This window comes from Arvicanthis niloticus, chromosome 3, assembly GCF_011762505.2.
Source record: "Arvicanthis niloticus isolate mArvNil1 chromosome 3, mArvNil1.pat.X, whole genome shotgun sequence".
In the NCBI taxonomy this organism is placed as follows: domain Eukaryota; kingdom Metazoa; phylum Chordata; class Mammalia; order Rodentia; family Muridae; genus Arvicanthis; species Arvicanthis niloticus.
In genome coordinates this window covers 113,233,213-113,258,562 of record NC_047660.1, presented here as the reverse complement: position 1 = coordinate 113,258,562, position 25,350 = coordinate 113,233,213, and the positions used below count along the sequence as shown (strand labels likewise).

The following is a 25,350-nucleotide window of genomic DNA, read 5'->3' as shown; positions in this document are numbered from 1 at the left end:
CTCCAACACACACAGGCACAGGCACATGCATGTGCGCATGCACATGCACACACACACACACACACACACACACACACACACACCATTTAAAAAAATAAAAGAAAGGGAAGAAACAATGTATGAATGTATGTGCTTGTTTTTCTTGATCCTTCCCTCTTCTTAGTACCTTTGTCCAGGTAATGAACCACCTGAACATTTGGATGTCATCACCTTGTCTCATTTCCTTGCTCCTGTTGTATCCACGTGTGTAGTGGCATACATATGTCATATGGCATACATATGATACATTGGGAGTTAAGGCTTTCAACCTACAGACCTTAGCAACAAGGAGAATATTTGCCCTGCTCTTTTGGATGGTTTTGGCTGCTTCTGGAGATTTGGTAGGATGCTAGAGAAATCCTAACTTACATTACTGAAAAATCACATGTTCTCTCCCTCCCTCCCTCCCTCCTTCCCTTCTTCCCTCCTTCCCTGCCTCCTCTCTCTCTCTCTCTCTCTCTCTCTCTCTCTCTCTCTCTCTCTCTCCATCTCCCTCCCCCACTGTCTTTCCCTGTCACCCTCCCTTCAGAAATGTCCTTTATCTTCACAAGAACCAAGGTATACAGTGTTTCATATTTTACTACACATATTTTGAGAGATGAAAACTTTTAAAACCATATATGAAGAGTTGTATTTCTTTTCACTTAGAAGTGTAAATCTATGAGCTATAATGTTTAAAACTGTTAAATATTATTTGTTTTTATTATTAAATATCATTTAGTGACACTTATAAAGAAATGACAATACAACATCCCAGTGGTGTTTTAAATTAAGAGAGAAGTATATTAAAGTTATCTGGAGAGTTCTTCAGGTACAAGCAAAAAAGACAACAGTAATTCCTATCCTAGATGAAGATTTTGGTCCCTGATAGCCTCTTTGCCCATCAGAAATCAGTTATAGAAAAGGAAGGAAGGAAGGAAGGAAGGAAGGAAGGAAGGAAGGAAGGAAGGAAGGAAAAAAGGAAGGAAAGGAGGCAGGGAGAAAGGGGGAGAGGGAGGGAGGGAAAAGAGGGAGAAAGGAAAAAAGGAGGGATTTTATATTATTTATACTTATATTTGCTTAAATATCTTTGCTAAATGTAATTTTATTGTTTGGTAGTCAATATTAAAAACTAAAAGTGTAAGTGGCAAGTACATGAATAAACAAACAATTGCTGCAAAACAAAGCTATCTTATTTTTTTCTAACTGGCAAACAATGGCTGTCAAATGAAAATTCTTCAGGTATGCTAATTTGACTTTGATAAGAATGTCTTCACTCTACATAATCACCTTGTCTGCAACACTTTCAAAATCTCCCTGCCAGTGCTGGCCTTTTCTCCTGTACCATCGAGTATTTCATGTCCTACTTAGAATAAAAAGATGTTCACTATTAACAATCAAATACCTCTTCTCATCTTGCCATTTTTTATAATTGAGAAAAATAATTAAATCATTTCTTCTGTCCTTTTCCTCCCTCCCCATGTCCTGTGTCTAAATTCTTCTTCTATATCCATACCTTACCTGGCATTCACCATTATACACACAGAACCTACCGGTTCCATCCAGCTCTGCCTGCATGTACATGTTTCTAGGGCTGATCACTTGGTATGGGCAGAGCGCTCCTCCCTGATAAAGATTCTCAGCAATTGTTAATCACCTGTATCTCTTTATCTAGGTGTGATGCTGTTGATATGTTCCACATCTACAGTGAAATGTCAACACTTATTGGAATTGTTCAGGTCTTGTTTAGGCAGCCATGTTGCTGAGCTATCATGGATATACCTTCTTGTTACATACAGAGGACACTCACTGGTTCACAGCAGTTTTTCTGGTTCACAGCAGATTTTCTGGTCCTCTGGCTCCTACAGCCATTCTGCCTCTCTTCAGTAATGTACCCTGAGCCTTACATGTAGGAGTGGTGTTGTAGATATTTCTTGGGTTTGTATCCAGCTGCAAGCCAACTACACTTTAGGTTCTCTTAGTAGCTGTAACCCTCTGAATCATTGAGAATGTCTGAGAAACATCCGTGAAGAAGCATCTTTTCTCTGTTTTTTTTTTTTCATCATGCTCGCATAGTTGGGGTGCTCAGAAATCACCTTAGAATAAATAAGTAAAACTGCATAAAATGTGTGAATAAAGTCATGATATGTGTAGAGAAGGAAAGTATGTCTACTGCTACCTTCTTGGACCAGCATGGTTCCTAACTGCATTCTAAATACTAGTCCGTAGTCCCACTGGTAAACTTGGGTGGGGGTGGGAGGGCTCACTTGTTCTTATTTTGAATAGCTGTGGCTTTCTGTAATGATCGCCTGCTGTTGCAAAATAAAGCTTCCTTGATAAAGGGTGAGGTCCACACTGGTTCACTGGGTGAAAGTTACTAAAGAACCTAAAGACTATTCAAGAGCAACTCACACAGAGATAATCAAAGTGAGGTTGGCTTGCAGCTGATATTCTGTTCCCACAACCCAAGAAAACCTAGCTGCTTCTGATCATTGAACAACCACTGTTTCCTTAAACTGGATTAAGTGTACACTCTTTGAAAGCTACACCTTTGATAACATCTGCTAATAACTTCAATAGAATATCAAATGATTTCTCCTCAATTGCTCAGTAACTTCAAAATCTCATTTTAATGAAATAGCACAAAAATCATCTACTTCCTCGTCTTCTTCTTGAAGAATTTAATCAGCATGAGACAGGTCAATGACAACAGCTTTCTTCCTATTATATTTTCAAAGGGTCTTAACACATCTAGATGGTCTTCATTTTTGAAGTCTCCTTTTTTCTTATAGTGTAACACATAACCTTGAACTCAACTCAGGGTAAAAGAGAAAGCGTGACTCTGGCACATTAATCATGAGCGTTCTAGAAGATCTAATTTAAAAAGTTCACAGTAGTGCTTTATCTCAAAGCATGAGTTCCTAATCAATCATAGTAAATAATTGTGTAGACTCAAATATTATCATGAAATGTTGCCATTTCAGTGTGTAACTAAAGCAAACCTCAATTAAATATAGTCATAACTCAAAGTAGAACATACATAATATATATTATTTATACACACACATGGTTCACAAAAAATGTAAATTACTTTGTTTTACATCGTCTTGTTTTCTTGTAAACAGTGGCAGCAAGTTGGCTACTTCAAGTGGTGACAGCACAATTAAACTATGGGACCTCTCAAAAGGCGAATGCATCTTGACATTTGAAGGACACAACCACGCCATATGGTCCTGCACATGGCACTCTTGTGGTGATTTTGTGGCTTCTGCTTCACTGGATATGACGAGTAAAATCTGGGATGTCAATAGGTAAGACACATTTTAAACACCATCCATCTAAACTGCTAGACATTTGTAGGAATAGAGTCTGTTCTCAGTGCTACCACTGGGAAACATTACAAGAAGCTGTTTGTTGCTAAGATTACAGAGAATGACGTAAATAATCTTTATGAAATTCATTCCTAACTCTATTGATCTTTGTTGATACAATAATTCCTTTCTGGGTGTCGAGAACAAGACCAAGCCTGCTAAGAGATTAGAGTTTTGTCAACTGAAAGCTGTTTATTAAGAGCCTGAAGGAAACGAATGTTTATTTTAAGCAGAATTTTTGTTCTACTTTGCATAAGGTTGCTGTATCTTTTAGTTTGGTTGTCATGAATATGATGGAATTGGCTTATGCTCAATTTTTATTGATACCTTAGAATGTTTTCCCAAACCAGTCATTTTTAGTAATACGCAAACTGTAAGAAATTATAGATATGGAAGTGTTATATTTATCTTTATTCAAAGCAGACATGTTTCATTTATAATATCAGTAGTCATAATCTGATTTGATAGACAAGAAAGATGCAGAAAATGTAAATTAGGCAATCATCAAATATCTTAATTGTTTCAGGTTAAAGGTTATATGTCAGAATTTGAGCTTCATTTGATGTTGAAACAATGCCTAGGTCTCAAATTTTGGATGATGCCTCCTGGAATGTTATGCAAACTATTGTCTCATGCCCAGTATAACTTATTTTAAAAGAGAATAATGTAGCAATCACAAGGACTGTGACTTAGAGTGTCACATACACTAGTTCTCTTAAACAACTGTCCTCTCTCCTTCCTGAGTTATAAGTGGCATTTTAAGAGCAGAAGTCAGTTAGGTGCTTGTGACCATTAAGTCAAAGGTTATCTGAAGTTCCACATGTAAATGATTCCCCTGTGTAACAGCTCTAAGCTCCCCTGTCTCCCCATGCCTGATACTTTGTTTCCTGGAGGCTGCAGCTGGGCTAACTAAACCTCACTGTGGCTTTGCTGTCTAACTTCTGTAGCTCTGCCAAGAGTTGGTGCGTGCAGCAGATTGAAGTTCTGAGTATGGGAGGGGCCTTCCTTCTTGCTATGTCTTTCCCGTGAGCATCTTGTAGACTTGCCATCGCCCCACTAACTTTATCTCCACAACAATACTGTTCTCAGCAGCAGAATCCAGTGGCGGCTTTCTTTCTACAGAAGCAACCACCCTGAAGCATCATTTAAAGAGAGAAAGTTCAGCTTGCAAGTACCTCTTCTCCTTGGCCCGTTCCCCATCTCTTTCAGACGACAGCCTCTAGGCAGAAAAACCCCATCGCCAGAACAGAATTGCTGTCTTTCTGTCTTGTCTGATTTTAGCCATTCCAACTGTGGAAACCTTCAATTCTGTAGTTTTGGGGTTTTTTTCTTGGTGTGTGTGTGTGTGTGTGTGTGTGTGTGTGTGTGTGTGTGTGTGTGTGTGGTTTTTAAAGATCAAAGATTTTGTGAATGCTAGGCAGTTGAGCATTCATAATTTCTACCTTATTTCCTTTGTTATTTTAGTGTTGGAGTTTGTAGGTTTGTCCTGATGGAGATTTGTCTGTTCCTTACTACTCTTTTCTTATTAGTCAGGAAACAACTCATACAGTTGACAGTCCTGTCTGCTAAGCTTTGATCACTAAAGTAACAGGAACAACTTCTGGCCATTACTAGACTCTTAACAGAGTCAAACATAGGAAGATGAATAAATAATCTATCTGGGTTGTAGACAAACAACTGACTGAACTTTGCATATCCTGTGTGAGAAAACATGGCTGTGAGTGATACATTTTTAGCTAATTCTACCTAAAACAGGGACAATTGTTTTGATTCTTAGCTGGGCATCATTTTATTTATGATAATCAGTTGTAGATAAAAATTTCTAATTTTATTGTGTTTCAATATCATATCATCAGATTTCATAAACATTTTTAATACTGAGTCACTGGAATTTCAGCACAATTATCTAATTTTAATTTCAAATTTATTAACCATTTGGAACATGTAAACCTAACCACTATCAGGTTAGAAGCTGATTCCCAATAAAACTCACCCCTTCCCCTTTAGAATGATTTTAAATGCTGTGACTTGGCAACTTTCCTCTCGACTCTGTCGTATTGTCATCTCATTGATGCTCGGTAGATACTGACATAGCAGATGAAAGTTACTCCTGATTAATGTCAAAATTGTTCTAAATTTAAATTTTCTATCAATCTTCAGACGTCAATCAAAATCATTAACAATGACAAAAACTGATACTGATTTTGAAGCTGCAGTGACATACACAGGAACAAAAAGGGAGCTATTGATTACTTCTGAGTGGCTATTGATATATCTTTCAGAGTTATAATCAAAACATGAAATTCTAATTTGTAGCTACCCAAGAATATGTCTAAACCATGGGAGTTTTGCTCTAAAACATCACAGGTTACTTGAAATGGCTCTGTGACTTAAGGGGCGAGGGTGCTTACCTTGGCCTTTTGGGGAATGATAGAAGCTGTGTCATGTTGTATGGCTTCCTCCTCTCTGGATGCCACATAGTTGTTAAGAACAGAGTACTTTGAACTGATACATGTCATCATAATCATCATCATCATCATCATCATCACCTACTTGTCTGTTCAACAAAATGTTAGATCACTATGAAGCATAACCTAGACAAAATTCTGGATAAAGCTTCATGTTTGCTGAACAACAGTGAGCCTTCTTGAACACTAGATAAGGCACTTCTCAGTCTCTGTAAGGCCTCTCGCTTTGGAGGTTCTCTAGCATATTTTGGTGATCTTCTCAAGGACCATACTCATGAGCTGACAGATGTATGTGTTTTGTTTAGAAATCATTATTTCCTACTTCAGTTTTAAAATAGGCCCTTTAAAGGTCAGTCACTAAGCATTTTGCACATTGGAAACACATGCACACATATACATACACACATGCATACATGCATTGCACACATATCCTCACACAAACACACATACACACACATACACACATACTCATGCACATAGCTACAGGCTCATATGCACACACACATACACACATACACACATGTACATATATGCCTATGTGCGCACACACACATACAAAATACATTTTGAACACAGAATTCTTGGTATGTGATTGTTTACTTGTGTAAATGCACAGAGTTGATCTGCAAGTGCCTGTGAAGTGTATTGAGTAGGATTTTTACCATCCGTATTCATATTCAAGCTGTGTGACAAGTTGCTGTCTTATCCTACATGAATCTACAAAATGATTAAAATTAGGTAGGACTATTAAAAATGATCTCAGTCAGCTGTAAAAAATAATTTATGTTTCTTTTTCTAGGCATTCATACACAACAGCAGTGAGTAAATGTTCAGGAGATGAGTTCACAGTGTAGGGCCATTTAACAGACATAAGGAGAATTTCAGAATCAATCACTGCCCTCAGTGAGATTATAAATAATTTAAAGATGTAGCAATTTTGAAGCAATCATAGAATTTTCATTGCATCTGCTCTCTATAATATCGCATCAGGTATTCTGGGAGACTCCTGGCCATTTGTCTTCCAAGGTAACTGTACTTAGCTAAGCAGCTTCATCACATTGGCACTTTGGTATTTGGAAGGCAAACCATGTGCCTGCACCACTTGTAACTGGAAGGAAAGGGGTTGAAAACAGCCAACATGTTGCTGCTCCAGCTGCTTCAATGAGACAGCAAAACAGCAAGAATTTAGCAGTAGGTATCAAGGACTGACAGAAACATCGGGACCTGTAAAATTCAACAGCTTCTCCCTCCCAAATGATAGGAAATAATTTTAATGTCCTTAATTCTCTCTGTGTTGTTTCAGATGCCCTTGAAATTATGTGGGGAAGGAATAAAAGCAAGTTTAAGATCCAGGTTGAATTTGTGGTTTTCACTACATTTTGTTCCTTAGAAGCAAATTCATCAGAAACCTGGGTTTGTGAGAGAATCACATTGACAAAGAAACCATGAGCTGACAGGTATTAACTCACTCATTCTTAAAACAGTCCAGAAAGCCCCAAATGTGCATCCAAAGGAAATGAAGTTCCAGTGTCACCTAGTCACAAAGAAGAGGTGTAGTAGAGAATCCACTTCAGGGACAGCCATCAAGTCAAGAATAGTTGACAAAGAAGAACCTGCTATAAAACAAAGTCAGAAGCCATGTTAGAAAGACTCAAGCCAAAGCAAAGCCTGAAACCACAAAGTAAAGCAAGCAAACCAGTGGGAGAAGCTCTCTCTCTTGTGAGCATGCCATTTCAACATACAACTTTCTTCAGTGCCTTGGAGAAGTGCCTTGATTTGCTTGATTAGATGCTAAGGCAATTCACAAATGGGCAGTTTTGGTTTCCCACTTTCTTTTTCTCTGTTGCCGTTTGTATAGTTGCTATTCTCTCCTTGTCCCGTCATCATACCTGATGTTTGTGGAAGTAGGCAGCAGAAAGCTTTGCTTTGCCTAGTTAGTTGGTCAGCATACTGACCACTCCAACCCCACTGCAACAGCTTGAGCACTGTTCAGAGAACATGGACTATGGAATCCGAGCAGTGGCTGACTGGGATTGTGGGTTGTTTCTTTTTATAGATTGGGAAAATATCAACAAACACTTTATAAGTGGAGGAAGATGCGTCTCTGTTCTTTGGTAGGCAGAAAGCTGTATGTGAGGCATCAGTTTTCTATAGTTTTATGCATATGTGCATAGAGTTAACTGCCTATATGTGTACCAGATACAAGCATGTACCTGTAGATGCTGTCAGAACTAGAACTGCAGTCACTGGCAATTATGGGCCTTCTGATATAGACAATGAGAACCAAACTCTGGTTCCTTACAAGAGCAGCAAGTACTCTTAAGTACTGAACCATCCCTTCATCTTCCCAGGATTATTAGTTGTTTGTACATCGAAAAAAATGCAGTAAAGCCCTTACCTAATCTATTATCCTAATCACTACAACATCGTGATGGTTCGAGTAACAATGGCCTCCACAGGCTCACAGATTTGAATGCTTAGGTCACCAAGAAGTGTAACTGTTTGAGAAGGATTAGAAGTGTGGCCTTGGTGAAGAGAGAGAGAGAGTGCCACTAGGAGTGAACTCAGGTGTTTTGTTTTGTTTTTTTTTTTTTAATTTAAAAGTGTTTTTTTAAATTGGATATTTTATTTAAATTTCAGATGTTATCCCCTTTTCCCATTTCCCTCCCACCCAGGAACCCCTTACCCCATCCCCCTCCTTCTGCTTCTATGAAGATGTGCCCCCACCCACCCTGCCACTCCAACCTCCCCAACCTAGAATTCCCCAACACTCATTGTCCAGCCTTCATGGGACCAAGGATCTTCTCTCCCACCTATACGAGACAAAGCCATCCTCCCCTACATATACAACTGGAGCCATGGGTCCCTCTCTGTGCTCCCAGGCTGGTGGTTTAGACCCTGGGAACTCTGGTATGTTGGTATTGTTGCTCTCCCCATGGGGCTGCAAATCCCTTCAGCTGTTTTCAGTCTTTTCTCTAACTTCTCCATTGGGAACCCATGATCAGTAGTTCAATGGTTAGCTGTGAGCATCCACCTCTGTATATGTCAGACTCTAGCAGACCTCTAAGGAGACAGCTATATCAGGCTCCTGTCAGCATGCACTTCCTGACATCCACATCAGTGTCTACCTTTGGTGACTGCACATGGGATGGATACCCAGGTGGAATAGTCTCCAGATAATCACTCCTTCAGTTTCTGTCCCACACTTTGTCTCCATATTTGCTCCCTTGAGTTTGTTACTCCTTCTAAGAAGGACAGAAGCACCCACACTTGGTCTTTCTTCAAGAGCTTCATATGGTCTGTGAGTTGTATCTTGGGTATTGTGAGCTTTTGGGCTAATATCCAATTATCAGTGAGGGCATACCATGTGTTTTCTTTTGTGATTGGGTTACCTCACTCAGGATGATATTTTCTAGTTCCATCCATTTACCTAAGAATTTCTTGAATTCATTGTTTTTAATAGCTGAGTAATATTCCATTGCAGAGCTAAACAAAGAATTCTCAACTGAGGAAACTCAAATATCCCAGAAGCACCCAAAGAAATGTTCAACATCCTTAGTCATCAGGGAAATGCAAATCAAAACAACCCTGAGATACCACCTCACACCAGTCAGAATGGCTAAGATCAAAAACTCAGGTGATAGCAGATGCTGGCGAGGATGGGGAGAAAAAGGAACACTCCTCCATTGTTGGTGGGATTGCAAGCTGGTGCAACCACTCTGGAAATCAGTCTGGCGGTTCCTCTGAAAATTGAACTCAGGTTTTAAAAGCCAGTGCCAGATCCTTTCCTGATGCCTATGGTTCAGAACATAAAGCTCTCAGATACTTCCTCAGTGCTATGGCTGCCTACTGCCATGCTCCCTGCAGTGATGATAATGGACTAACCTTCATTAAATGTTTCTTTTATAAGTTGCCTCAATCATGTCGTCTCTTCATAGAGAGAGAAAAGAGAGAACAGTGAGTAAGACAAATAAGTTTTTTAAAAATAGATGAATGTAGATGGCATTGTATTGGAAAGAAAACATACCAAATGAGCAATGTCAGTTACAAATGGTGAATTTTGTAAAAAAAAAAAAAAAGAAAAAAAAAAAAAAGAAAAAAAAAAAAAAGAAAAGAAAAAATCATCGGAGATGATCAGAAATGACATTCATGAAAAGGATGGTAATTCCAAGGGGTGGGGTAGTCTTTACCATAAAGCTTATTAATATTTGAAAAGTCTCAATAAACCAACTAGCCAAGCAGGTACCCAAGATACTCAGGCTCTTCTGAATTTTTCTACATTGATGTCAAAACTCATGTGCGTTGTCAAAGGCCAGTGAAATGGGTAAATTTAGCAGACACTGGTTAACTGGTTAAGGGCCTTGTGTGTATGTACATATTACAATACATCTCAACACCTTTCAGCTCCATTTTCAATGAAATGGCAGATGCTGGTAGCTTTAAGCGCAAGGTCTGATCTCTTTTACATATTAGTAGATGACTGTTGCGAGATTAGACTAAGGAAAGGGGTGGCAAAAACTGATAAAAGTGGAAAGGCCAGCTAAGAAGGCCCTGCACAATCTAGACAAAAGACGGAAGAGCCTGAGCCAAGCTGGGGCCAGTGACAGCAGTAAGAACTTTTTGTAGAAAAAGCCAACAGAAGTTTCTGACTTATGATGATCTTTGAGAGACATAAAAACAAATGACCTGTTACATATTTAGATGGCTAAGAAGAAAAAGGCTCATTCTCTTATGTTGGCACATTTCAAAAATAGGCATAAAGGGAGGCGTGCCCTCTGCCTGCCCCTCTAACGTTTCTAGGGAAGCGAATTGAATGCTCCTTCTGTCGATTGGCCTCGCTTCTTACTAAATTTAATAATTCATCAGTCAATCAAAATCTTGGGCCAGATGAGAGGGGAGAAACAGAAGGAGTCAGTTAAAAGTGGGAAAAGGAAATGTGAAATATGAAGATGCTGGTTCAGAGAGTTATTTTCTGTTAGTGAAATGTAGTATTCATTTCTTTTGCACAAATAATGTGCTAAGTTGAACTTCACAATGAGAGAAAATTCTTTATTTCAATACGCTTCTTTATTAAAAAGTAATAAAATGGGGCTTGATATTTATAATATAAAATATTCCATTGGTATATTTCATGTTCGATGGGACTCACTCACAAAGTTACCTATTCTGGCAAAGAAGGACATATTGTACAATATTAATGATTTTAAGACATAATAATGTAGGAAGAAGTATTAAGACTCAAGGGCATGGATTTTTTTCTACATTAATATTTGTCTTGTGTTGTGAAGGTCTCCAGTTTGCCTTGTTACACTAGAAAAGGCACCCAAGACATATATTAGCAGACTGCTAAAGTGATGCTTAAAATATCATTATGCTATATTAAAAGAAATGGTAAGATACCTCATGTGAATAATTTGTCCTGCTCTACCCAACAATGAATCAACTATTCTGTCTGCAAATGAACAATGCCTCCTTGAAATACAGGTCTGAAAAAATATCTAAATATGGCACATAAAGAAAACATGAAAATAATGTTTTAATTTTAATATCTCTCTCCAAAAGAAGCAAACATTACATAGCTGAAGAAGTACCTGTTTTATAATAAAAAATATTAAAGGTAGCATTCATAGTTTATTCAGAAAGTTTGAGCTTGGTTTAAAAATTTAACAGTTCTCTCATAACTAATATGACTTTGTCTGCATTTGTGAGGAACGCCTACAGCAAGTGCCCATTGCAATAAACTTGATGCAAAAGTTCTTTTAGATCAATATGCATGAGCCAACAAATAGGAAGATATATGTCATGAGTTCTTTGAAATTTAATTCTATTCCTTCATACAGTAATTCTAGGTCATATAAATGAATTGTATAGTTGATATGTAACTTATATTAAATGAGATGTACTTTCTCCTTTAGATCTTAAATGCTGAATAAACTAGATATTTAAAAGAGCTTGGATGAATAGATGAGATTAAAGATACTCTAAGTGAATAAATATATTTTATAATATATTTTTACTTTATTACTGCCAGTCAAAGCAAATCAAATATAACCATTCCTATTAAAAGTTGATTTAATGGATGAATCTTTATTTTCCTCATTGCCGTGGACTAAAAATATTTAATATATTTCTCCAATATTACCTTTTAACATAAAAGTATAGGTAGTCATAGATAATATGAGACAAAAACAAAAATCACACTTTTAATGTTTAAGGTTTATATATGGATTTGAATATTTGAATATGCACAAGATTATCTTATATACTCATTAGTATGAATAAAGTAAATTTAAATACTCAAATTAATTTAAAGTGGCATATAAATATTTGATTATTTTTAAAACATCTAATGAAAATTATTTTTTACTTATTTATGATTTGTCTGGGCTTCAAAACACAAATTATCTTAAAACCATTTACATAGAAAAACAAACACTATGTGTTATGGTATTCCAAAAACATTGCTTAGGAATTTTAAAGTAATTCTCACTGAACGTAAACTCTCTCGATTCAGTTGCTAGTGAAGTGGTGGTTTTTCCCTGAACACCAAATAAAAATGAAAAACATAAATTAATGTTCAAATAAAAAGACTTAACAATTGGAAGAAAATGAATCGTTCCTGTGGATATCCTTGTTTTTAGGAGAATACTTTCTATGTTGGCATTAATATAATTTACTTAAAGCACTAGGTAACAGAATGTAAGAAAAGACTTCAATTATGGTACCTCACAATGCCAGACATCAGTTGTGCAAAATCTCAAATTTTATAAAAATGTGGAACTTGGTAACATTTTCTTGGTGAAAAGTGGAATTCAGGAAGGTGGAAAAACAATTCTGTGCTCTGAGCTTTGATCATCTAGCCACCTCAGTGTGCCCCGGAAACAATACTTTTAGTGGAGTCTTCCCTTTGAGAAAAGTCATCTATGCAGATTTCCCCTGCACTTTTTTATGTTGTTTACTAGATTTCATTAAAAAGCAGTAAAGCCTGTTTTCTTAGATGCTTATTATTCATTAAATAATTCAACATGTGTTGGCTGTGTTTCTATCCCTGGACACTCTTTGTTCACATCACTGGAGCTGAGAATACAGCCCAGAACCCAAATTCAGTCTCTTATATGATTCTTACTGCACAGCCCAATGCAGTTCTGGATACCCACACCATATATTAGAAAATCCCAGCTCTCTCATTGATTAGAAATTTAATTTGTTTTCTGTATGTATCAGAAGGAAATACCAACAGAATACAGGCTTCCAGCAAGTACTAGTGAGCCTACTTCTCTAACTACTGCAAAATCTATGGAACCTCGGGAGCGTACACCAGTGAGCTGGACAGTGAAGGTGCTGAGCCTTCATTCTCTCTGTCCATTGCTTTCCTCCTTGAGGTTTGCTTTGATCAGCTACCAGACTCTTGTCACATACACATCCAAATAAAAATTTTGACGCAAAGGCTGCACTTTCCTGTGATCCCACTGTGGTTTGGAGTAATTATTTGAGGTTTTTTTTTTTTTTTTAATTTTGAGTGAGGAAGAAAAAATTTACTTTATAATAGCATGTTATCAAAGATCAATCTACAACACATGATAAATAACAATTAGAAATAACTCTGCTAACATGAGCTGTGACATAACTACTTTTGATTAAAATATTTTCCTCTTTGCAACAGAGTATCCAAATTTTGTAGTTTCTTAGAGATGAAGACGAGCTCAGGGAGATATAGAAACTCAGTTTTTATTTATTAGAAATAATACTGACACTTAAAAGTCAGTGTGGAAGGAGCAGGGTTAGCTAAACATGGGTGGTTGTGTTACTGTCTTAACATGTCTAAATAATATTCCTTTCCCAAAACTGAAAACTTAAACTTATCATCAGCAATTAGTTCCTATCTAACTATGCATTTATTTGCATCTGTGCTTCCATATGTGTGCTTGCATGTACAGATGCATGTACATGTGGGTACATGTATGTGCAAAGGTCAGAAGTCAGTGCCAGTAGTCTGCATCAATCATTCTAAACCATAGTTTTTTGAGACCACATCTCTCACTGAATCTAGAACTCACTAATTCAACTGATTAGGTAGCCTGTATCTCCTCCAGCCTCCCCTCCCTCCTGTGCTAGGGTTACGGGTGGTGCACCTCTGTACCAGGCTTCTATGTGTATTGGGAATCTGAACTCATACTTCAAGCTTGAACAGCAAGAACTTCACCAACGGAATTGTCTTACATTTACTAAGCATGTAGTTTTACATAAAAAGCATTTTAATATAGAACCCTTATATTAAAGCTATAAATACTATAAGAAAAAATAGATATTTAAAATTCTTTTCTCGTTTACTTTTCCAAGATAGCTGACAAGTTTATAACACCTAATTAGTTCAGTCTTCAAGGTGACCTATAATTTATTTCATTGTCTACTTTCTAGTTATATGACAAACTAAATATACATTTTAGAAAACTCTTATTGTCAATGATTCCAAAGTAAATAGAAGTTTACTATTTTACATATATGAATTAATGTATCAAGGGCATATGAAAACACTAATAATAAATTATCCCTGCAGCCAAAACATACTGCCTGTGTGCTAAATATAAATCTCTCAAATGTTTTTTTTAATTTAACAAATTTTAGCTATTTATATGTGCATTCACACTTAATTCTTGCTTTCATTTCCTAGTAAGTCACTTCTAGATTTAGAATATAGTAGTTCAGTGATATCTGACATCCTTAACAATAATTCACCTCTCCAATAATGAAAACCATGGCAGTGGTTTTCATTATCTTTGTTCATTTATTTTCCATCACAAACTAAGCTCCTGGTTCCCAGATGGAAAGAGAGTATTCTTTCTCCCCTAAAAGGACGCTGGGATTAATCCCATCAAGCTAATATCCCTGTTTATCTGGGTCACCACAATGATGTCAACCACTGTATTCTAGATATTATCCATATATTCACTAATCGGACTTCACCTCTCACTCACCTCTGATCACCTTTTCACTGTAGGCCTTGGAATTCAATGCCTCATCAAAATGTTCTCTGTCTTCAACCTCTTCAATGTATGTACTATTTATCTTCTTGTTTAAGCTGATGCTCCCTGGAGGATATCGATTCCCTTTTCTAACAGAGCCTGTAACTCCCTCCCTTTAATCCTGCTAAGAGAGTTAAAGCTTATAATGAGTAATAAACATGTTAATTGAGATACATATTATTTTGGAATGTTCATACACATATTGTGGTGTATATGCCTGTGTGCATTTGTTTGTGTGTGTGTGTGTGTGTGTGTGTGTGTGTGTGTGACATTTGTTCTTGGAATACTAACACAGATTCTATTTCCCTGTACTGGAGGTTTGCTGGTGAATTGTTGCCACTAGACTGGACAGGGCTTCAACTACAGCTGGGAAACAAATAAATGTTCATTTGGATTAATATATAGAATGATGGTTTATATTTCCTTCTTGCTCTTCATTGTTGCTTCTAGACTACATTTCCTTCTACTTTGTTCCTCCAAACTATGCTTCAAGATGGGACCATCTTTTAAATTTTGTCATATACTGCTATCCTGCTCGGCCGTTCACATGTTGGCTAATTTAGTGCTTGTTTACTGTCTTTATTTGTTTCAACATCAGTTTCTCAAAACAAGAAGGAACCTAATACTCTGCACTCTAGATTCCTAACTTATTCATTGCCTAACGTTCATCACCACATCCCTGGTTTTGTTCCTTTCTCCCTCACATAGTGCTCCGTACAACTGCTCTTGAATTCCAATTGTGTCAAACAGTTTCCAAAATGTCCCATCCCCTAATAACAGACTTCTTATTGCATGGCTGGTACTAATGAGACTGAGTCCCATAGGCTCGTATACTTGAATACTTAGGCTCCAGTTGGTGCAACTGTTTTGGGCATAATTGAGAGATATGACTTGTTGGAGGAGGCACACCACTTGAGACTATAAGGTTTCAAAAGACCAAGTGATTCCTAAGTTAGATTTCCCTGCCTAGTGCTTGGCCCAGCATCCATCCTTCCCACCCTGATGGATGCAGACTCACTCTCTAAAACAATATTTCTCCTATAAGTTGCTTTGCCATGTGTCGTACTGCAGGAATAGACAAGTAACAGGGACACTGGGAGTAGATTGTAAGCTCCATCACAAGCACTTCCTTCTCTCACCTTATACATCTTCTTGCTCATCTCTTCCTCCATGTCAGTTCCCTGTGATTCTCTGCTGACGCTGTTCCTGAATATGGTTAGCTGAGCATGACTGAAGAAAAGAAAAATCACACTCTTGCTTATTAGTTTCACTCGATATGTATGTATCATCTCATCATCCAAGGTTTTACTTGTCCTGGTATTATTGACCATAGTAGGTCAGTAACGTGGTCAAGATTAGGTGCGTCACTGATAAATTCTCCATATTTCTCCTCAATCAGCATGTCCTTCCTTCAGTCTAGCCCCTAGAAATCACTAAAACTGTGTCCCTGTTTACAATTGCCAACTCAGAACTATACAGCTAGAATCATAGACGATGTCACCAGTGAGGAACAGCTTTTCATTTCTCAAAAAGTTGGCACCAAAACGCAGAAATTCCTTCAACTGTTACACATAGGTACAGTTAATAGTTCATTCTTGTTTCTTGCTGAATAATAATTATTGTATGCATAGTCCACAATTTACTTGTTCATTCAGCCCATGAAGGACATCTGGTTAGATTCTAGTTGGGGAATTTTACAAATAAAGTGACAGTGAACATTTATGGAATCTAAACCATCATTTCTCTGGGATACACACCCAAAACAGTAATTTCCAGGTCATGTGGTAAGTATATATTTAATGTTACCAAAAAAGAAAGAAAGAAAGAAAGAAAGAAAGAAAGAAAGAAAGAACCTGCCAAAATTTTTCCAGTGTAACTATCTATGTTCTTATTGTCAGTATATGAGAAGTAGGGCCTCAACATCCTTTCCAACATTTGTTACTATTAATGTTACTATTACTGCAGCCACTTTAAAAGCTATACCTTGGTATTTTGTCATAACAGCAAACAGAATTTCTCTGGTGGTTGATAATGTTAACATGCTCTTGTGTGCGTCTTTTGTTTCACTTCTCTGTGAAATGTCCTCACTAATATTGGTCCTCTTACAGATTGAAGTGAATTGTCTTCTTCCAATTATACATTTTAAAATCACACCATAAAATCCAACTTCCACATTTTTCCTTATTTATTTATTTTTTGCTAATTCTAGCTCCAGTTCCATTATCTTGGCAGCTCTCCTTTCTTTCCTGGCCTGACAATCGTTTGCTCTGTTTTGTTGGTAACTAGCAAACAGTACCTTCCTATCCCCTCTAATCTCGCTGTATGGCCGTTTGCTCCTCGCCGGTGGCTCGGTGGCTTGTCATCTCCTCTCCTCAGTCCTGATGACTTTGACATCCTTTACCAGAAATTTACCTCTGCTTTCTTCCAAAAGTTTGAGTCAGACTCAACTATCCTGGATACTGTTTTCATTTTTATTTTTGATTTATATTTATTTAATATTTGTAGCTGTCTTCAGACATACCACATGATGGTATCAGATCTCATAACAGATGCTTGTGATCCGCCCTCTGGTTGCTGGGAATTGAACTCAGGTCCTCTGGAAGAGCAGCCATTCCTCTTAACCTCTGAGTCATCTCTCCAGCTCCCTCCTGGCTACTTTTAATTTCTGACAGCTACACTTTTTCTTTCTGGCTAATTATTCATATTAGAGTAAAATTGTGAGTTTTTACGACCTTAAGCACACACAAAAATGCACTCATTCCACATGTAATCAAAAATTTTTAAGTGAAAATAAACAATAACGAAAGCACATAAAATCTTCATTTATGTCCATGAAGGTAATGTTGCTGTGACTCATTCATTACCTTATGAATATTCAATTATCTTTAAAGTCCCCGCTTTCTCTTTAAATCTTTCTCCATATATCTTCCTCTGCCTTTTCACCCCTTTGATGATGTAATTTGATGCAGCTGCTTCACGGGTGCCTAAGGCACATGCATCTTTTTTCTGTTGTGTTTTTGTGAATAATTTGTTCTATGTCATAAAGCATTCGTGTTTCTGCTCTAGTTGTCATTCTCTTTATTGTCTCTCTGCCATATTTCAATCACTTGTTTTCTCTCTCTTTAAACTACCTGGAGTCCTTAAGTAGTTAGTTCTGAGCTACATCAGCTCACCCCCTCTCTCATTGCTTTCCTGTGCATTTATCCTTAAACGCTTTACCCGGTACCAAAAAGTGTTATTCTAGACAGTTTTCATATGGATTTCTTTGCATATAATTAAATTGCTCCTATATATAGTATTATATATGTCATGGTGCTTCAACTCAAAGGAATGATTTCATACAATTATTTTATCCATTATCTTCTGTGGTATGGTCTCTGTAACCTCATCTTTGCATAGCCGTAATGAATGTGAACTAAAGAACTCTGAATACTTTTTGAAAACTTTTCAGACAACTTACTAACGTACTATTTATAATATACAGCAACAAGAATGTTCACAGTGGCTCAAAATAGTGTCAGCAATTGCTTTTGTCTAGGGGGCAAGGGCGCCACTCAGCCATAAGAGTTCTCTCCGATGTGTAATTTTTCCTCATTCAATGCTTCAAATCTCTAATGAATTTAAAAAACATCTTGTCAAAATAATCACAACTTTTCACTTTCAAATATCTATTTGTTTGCACTATGAGAACTTCGGCTCTCACCTTGCTCATCAAAGCGAATAAGCTGCAACCAAGACCTGAGAGACTGTGCTCGCTGCATGCTTGACTTATACTACTGCCGTCCTCACGTGTGCCCCGGATTTTGATTACATAATGAAGCATATGAAAGCAGGTTTTATTCTGACAAAATTAAATCACAGAACCATGTGCAGAAATGCCTGTGATCCTGCTAGTAGGTGAGGTATGTGAAGCAGTGGATTCTGAGTTTTTCCTAAAACCAACATTAATTAAAATGACTTCTTTCTTCCCACATAGCAAATCTTTGTTCTATAAGTATGCTGAACCAAGTACAAGCACGTGTGTGCAAATGTAGCTGTCATTCAGAAGACACAAGAATACAGACTGTCAGATCAGAAGTGCCGAGGCTTCTTTCATTGTACACATCTGTGCTTAGGTGATACAGACTGACACAGATTTCTTATTCATGAGTTCTACTGCATGGGGAAACATTGCCTGAATCTTAAACTGTTATGGGATGTGAATTTATTCTCACTTAGAATTAGATAAAAAATGGTCGTAGCATATCAGAGAGAAGTCAGCAGAGGAGCCATTGCCTGCATAGCATGCTTTTCATGTGGATTCTGGCTCTCACGACTGTTTCAATATTTATAAGTACATGTTTATTTTCCTACTTCTTTAGAGATTTGGAGTAAATTCTAAAATTCCAATGTTCTTCACTCATCTTAAGGTACTCATGGACCTTTTATTCATAGGTGTCTGTGTCTGGATTGGCACTCACACATGGGAGAATCTTTGTCTGCCTTCACTTTCAGTCTGCCTTCACAGCAGTGAGTGAGAACACAGTTCACTCAGCCCCTCAGCAATGGCTTGATCCTGCCTTAGAAGTGTCTTTTGGTCATTTGGATAGTTAATATCTGTAGCTTCCAGGGCCTGAATAGTTGTTTCTTATTTTATCACTGACATAATTTTCTTTACAAAACATTTTGCATAGTTTTACTAATAATCTTGAAACATTATATTTTGACAATGAAGACTTTTTAAGTATTGGAGACTCCAATTTTTTCAATCCCCAAGGACTGTCAAATTATCCAACAACTAAAAATTCGGAATTTTGTAACCTGAAGATGACTTGTAGACTCTAAGTAGGTAAGAAAATTGAGGGAAATTTTAGACAGTATAAAATTGCTTTCTGTTACATTTTAAAACTGTGATATGTAAAGTTTTGCTACTGTGTTGACCCAAAATAGGTATTAAATAGTAGCACAAATTATAATGAAGTGAATTAAAAAGTTCATCTAAGTGTACCAGAAATAAGACAGGCTAGCCGAACTCGATATCACTATAGTAACAATATCTCTTTAAAGTGGAGTAATGCTTATGATTTCGATGGCAGCAGAGAATGTGACATTATGTTTCCAGTTCTTAATATAAATTGCTATTCTAAAGGCACAGGCATGCAAACCACAGACATCATTAATAACTGGGAACCAAATGCCTGAGCTAGGCTTTCTATTCTTAATTTGATTTATATCTGCACTCATCTTTACCAGAAAGGAATTAAAGCAGCTTACAAGGATAAATAAAATATGACAAAATACAAGTTAAAATTGGAGGAGAAAACAAAAGATAAATACTCTAAAAACAAAATAGAGCCTGAAATATATCAAATGTCATTGGGTTATAAAGCATCTTTATTGTTGATCTACACATTGAAATTTAAGCTTTCAAATACTCAAGCAAAGAAATTAGTCGTTTTGTTTGTGTAACAAAAGATGTTTGAGATACACCCAGACTAGGGTAAAAAATAAATATAATGGATTATGAGAGAATTTTTAACTGAAATTTTTATCAGAGAACAAGCGTTCTCAATAGAAGCCTCATAAAAAAACCTGGGATGCAGAGGCAGGAGGGTCACTGAAGTGAAGGTACAGAATGGTCAGCATAGAAAAGCCCCAGAAAATCCTGGACTTCAGTATCAAGACCATATCCTTACATCTTATAATGGATGCAGAAAGTTAAATATGAGAGAATACAAAACACATACAAAGTAACCCACAGTGTGATACCACTAGAAAAATTAAGTAGCAGTATGTTTAGCATATTAAAAGACATTATACAATGCAGGAAAATGTAAAGACAATAAAATGTTTCAAAGGGGAATAATTTAAAAAAAAAAAAAAAAAAAAAGCCTGTCGATAAGGAAAAATGACTGTCACCCAGTCCTGCTATTGAATATCTGTACTCCCAGCATTTGGGAGGCTGAGGCAGGAGGACTGTGGGTTCCAGGCCAGCTTACGATATATGTGCAAACTGACACACTGAAAGTCAGAAAGGCCTGAACTAAATCATCAGCAGGTTTTGAGACCCTTCCCATAGATCAGCCCTCGGAGTGATTTTGATGACCACTGGTTGATACCTCTTGGAACTCATTCCAACCATGCACAGTCAGCTAGGACATGTAAGACTCACTACTCATTTGGAATGGTAACCGCAATAGAAACAGCAGCAGGTTGAAAGAGATAAAGACCCAAAACCCCGGGCAGAGTGAGGAGGTGTTCTGTTAAGCGGCTGCATGGTTGTGCTTTATTTTATTTGTATGACATAAATAGGCTTTTAAAATCTCAAGTTTCAGTCATTAGATATCTCAAACATCCTTATCTTTATTAGATTAAAACCAAAATATTCTAAAGAGGTAGACACAAAATTTTGAAGAGAAATTATGCTGGGCACCAAAAATAATAAAAAATGCTCAGTTGTTTTCTGTTCCTGATAAAACAGTGCTCCAAGAAATACTGTAAATATGAAGAGAGCCAGTTGGTCAAAGAAGGTGACTATGAAGAATTAAAAATTAAATTCTAACCCTACAAACAGTAAATATCTATTTACTGTGTTCGATATGGATAATTTTAAATGCAAGTTATTTGCATACAAAATGATATTCCTAATATTTAAATTTAGGGAAGAGGAAGCAAAATACTGAAAACTGAGAGCAAACTAAATATCTTGTGATAGCAAAAAAAATTATTATAAATGTGATTAGGGACATGCAGACAAGTAGAAATTGTCGTGGTAAAAATATGTATATAAGAAGTAGTATACAAAAAGAAATTTCCAGAGTTAAAGAAATATTTAGGTCTTTGAACCTAAATATGCCTGAATGATTACCGAATGAAAAATTTAAAACCTAGTACATAGACAAACACTCATTATAGGCATATTCTAGTAAAATTTATAATTGAAAGAAAAGGAAAGATCCATAACAAATATAAAGTAAAAACAATAAAGGCCCATAAAGAGATATCTCAATAGTTCTACAATGTGACGTGTTAACAGGAGGTTAGCTTCAAGCAAAAGATTTTAGAAAAAAGTTATAATAATCTAAAAGTTTCACCTAAAGAGATTTATAATCTTGACTTGTATTTTAGATTTCATGAATGCTAATTTTTGATTGATGAGTTATTTATTTATTTATTTATTTATTTTGTTTTAGTACACTGACTTTTTCATGCATGGCCTTTCAATGTATCAGATCTAAAGAGTCAGCTGTTAATATTTTGGGATCTCATTAAATTATGAATGTAATGTTCCTGTTATTTCCAAGGCTATTGATATCAGTATGAGTGTTTGCTGTTCCCTCTGAGTTCTTTGAGCTCCAGTGAATTAGTCACATCTGAGACACAAACTGGGTAATGTTCCCCTGCTCTCCCATCATGCCGATACCTCAGTTGTGCTCAAGTGTTTGATGACTTTCTTGATAATTCAGAATAGTCAGATTCCCCTGCATTTGCAGCTTTTGAAGTCGCTCTGTTGAGGATAAAATCATGGCCCTAGATGTGAATATCCATCCATGCCTAAGTAACAAGGGGTTCTTCTAGCTTCAGTTTTACAGTATATCTCTCTATTGTTTTTCTCTTATAGCCTGTTTTCCCTAGTATCATACCCAGCTATTCATATCCACTAAATGGTACCTGACTACTCTATTACTGAAGAGTATATCTCAGGCCATAAAGTGCTCCACTAGTTTACCAAAGTTAACACCTCAGTCTCTTTGTCAACACCAATATTTGTAGTATTTCTGGGCCTTGATCCCTCCACACGTGTTACTTTTGTTTTTGTTGTTGTTTTTAATTTTATCAGCCTTGTCTTTGTATCTCTTTGTTTTGTGTTTTATTTTGTTATGCTTTGGGGGAGGGGTATAAGCCTTCTTCTAATTGTCTACTACCTACATCCCCTCTTTTACTATTTTCTACAGCATTTGAATCATCTCCATGACCTGATCTATATAAAATCAGACCTGTTAGATAGAGCCATAGACCCTCCTGTTCTTAGGAGTTGTATTGCTCATTGAGTAGAATGGATAGGTACTGTCTAGACAACAGTTGCTTCTTTGTATAGGGTTGCATACCTGTTTGATAAATACAGTGCATATTAATGGTGGCACTCATCTCCTTTTTTGGTATATTCATTTTAAGGGATATCTAGACCAAAATTTTCTGGGGCCCAGAATTTTAAGATTGAACTTGGTGTATAACATCTACCCAGTGTTGAGGGCTTTAACCTACCTAAACTGGAGCTCTGGGCTGGGATATGGGAGAACATTGAGCCTCATCTTAGTAACGCTTATGTAGAGTTTCCACCACACTTATCCTGAGGGTTTTAGAATCAAATTTTAATGCAAACAGTGTAGCCTCTCACTTTCCTTAATTCAATGTATCATCTTAAGTAACATGTTCTGAATTTGTGTTACTTCCTTGCCCCAACTTTCAGAGACATTAAATAGTTTAGTTTAGGTTTAAATAATTCTCTCACTTGTGATTGACTTGTTGGAAGAAGATTCAAATTTATTTTTACAGAATATTACACAATAATAACTTAAAACATACACACCATGTTTTTTACATATTTGGACATACAAGTATTCCCACCTATATGAGCATACAGGCATGCTGATATTCTGAGTCAAGTTACTGACATCATTTATAAATAGCAGGGCTAGCAAAGAGAAATAAGTATAGATAACAGCACATTTTCAGTAAATTGCTTATATTATTCATCAGTATCTTTAAAAATTTGAAAAAATACTACTGATTTGGAGAAAATATATTCAAATTGTGTATCTAACAGGGGTTTATATTTAAAATGTATGAGTAATTTCTATGAGGATATAACTTCAATCATAACCAACAAATACAACAGGAAACACTCTCTTCAAATGTGTGAAAAATGTTGGGATAGATATATCTCCATAGAAGATATACAAATAGCAAACAAATACATCAAATTGTCATTGATCAATAGAGAATTACAGTCTAATCTACGTTGAGCTGTCACTTTGTACCCATTTGGATGACCACTGCCTGAGAAACAATGTTTCCAAGGATGTTGGGAAATTAGAGCCCTTTTCTACTTTTAATAAGAAAATAATAATAATATAGTGCCATCGAGTGTTGAAAAACAATTGGTAGTTCTTATAAAAAAAAAAAGTAAAATAAAGTTGTTATATGAACTAGCAAGTCCACTTCTGGGTATACACCTAATTTATATATTTACACAAATTTATATATAATTTAAACTATGGCTTCAGAGAGTTACCCTTTGCATCCATAATCAATTCAGCATTATTCACATAACTCAATGTACACATGAATATAGGATTTGGTAAACCTAATGTAGTACTTTCATTCAATGGAGTATTATTCAGCTTCATAGGGGAAAGAATTATGACGCATGCTACAACACTGATGTTATTTGATGACTGTTTACTACATGAAAAGATCCAATTACAAACCATTAAATATTGCTTGGGTCTATGTAGATGAGTTATGTTCAATGGTCGAATTGATGGAAACAAAGTAGATTGCCAGGGCCTGTCGGACAAAGGGAATGTGAGGTTTTCTATAATGACAGTACAGTTAGGCTATGCTGAGCTTTGTGAGTGCAGAGTTCTTATAAATGTCTACAAAGTGTGGATATAGCACTACCTCAATGTCTGTTTCAAGTAGTTCAGTTACTGAACTATTACTAATAAAGAAAAACTAGAGTTGGAATAATTTAATAAAAGACTTGTTTGTGGAAAAAAATATTCATTGATCTTTAAGTTTTCCCAAAAGCATGTTTAAAATCCAATATATTTCTAATTTAGAAGCAAAAGAACTTACAAGCAGGCAATAATCTGAAACTGTCTTTGTTAATGAAGCTTAAGGTGTAAGGCTTTTCAAGCCAGTGAACTACTATCACCCTGACTGTGGGGAAGAACCAACAGACTCCTTTTGTAATTTGCTTTAAAAATCAAGTAAGATTTTCAGGAAAACAAGATACATGAAAATGGCAAAGTGACACATTTCACAATAAATCTGCAGCATGTTAAGCAAATAAATGTATTTAGACCTACAATAAGCAAAATACATGTTCAAGCATCTAGCAAGCATTTAGATGGTAAACATTAGTATTTAAATACTAACTTAACATAGAAGACCAAAATGTCACTAATTAAAGAGCCACACTTGTGCATACATGTCATAAAACATAAATGATGATCTTGTTATTAGACTAGATAGAAAAGCTGAAGCAAGCTTTACTTATACCATAATCCCTTTTAAAAATACTAATATAAGCAAAGCCTAGAGGAAAAATTGGAAAGGAAGGAGTAATGTTCATAAATCTGCCAAATGGTAAACTTATTTCTGAGCCCTGTGATTAACAGGGAGACTCACTTTCTTTGATGTATCTTTGCATATTTTCTAAATCTTGTATAGTACACACTTAAATCTTTAATAATCAATTCAAAC

General features: G+C 36.3%; 1 protein-coding gene across 2 annotated transcripts in view; it reads left to right on the top strand.

Moving 5' to 3' along the window:
• Spag16 (sperm associated antigen 16) overlaps window positions 1–25,350 on the top strand; it is an 856,168-nt gene that overhangs the window by 407,047 nt on the left and 423,771 nt on the right. For both annotated transcript variants that reach the window (XM_034498464.2, XM_034498463.2), the window contains one exon: window positions 3,144–3,329. In XM_034498464.2, coding sequence (XP_034354355.1) covers window positions 3,144–3,329 — 186 coding nt within the window. The remainder of the gene's footprint in view (window positions 1–3,143; window positions 3,330–25,350) is intronic.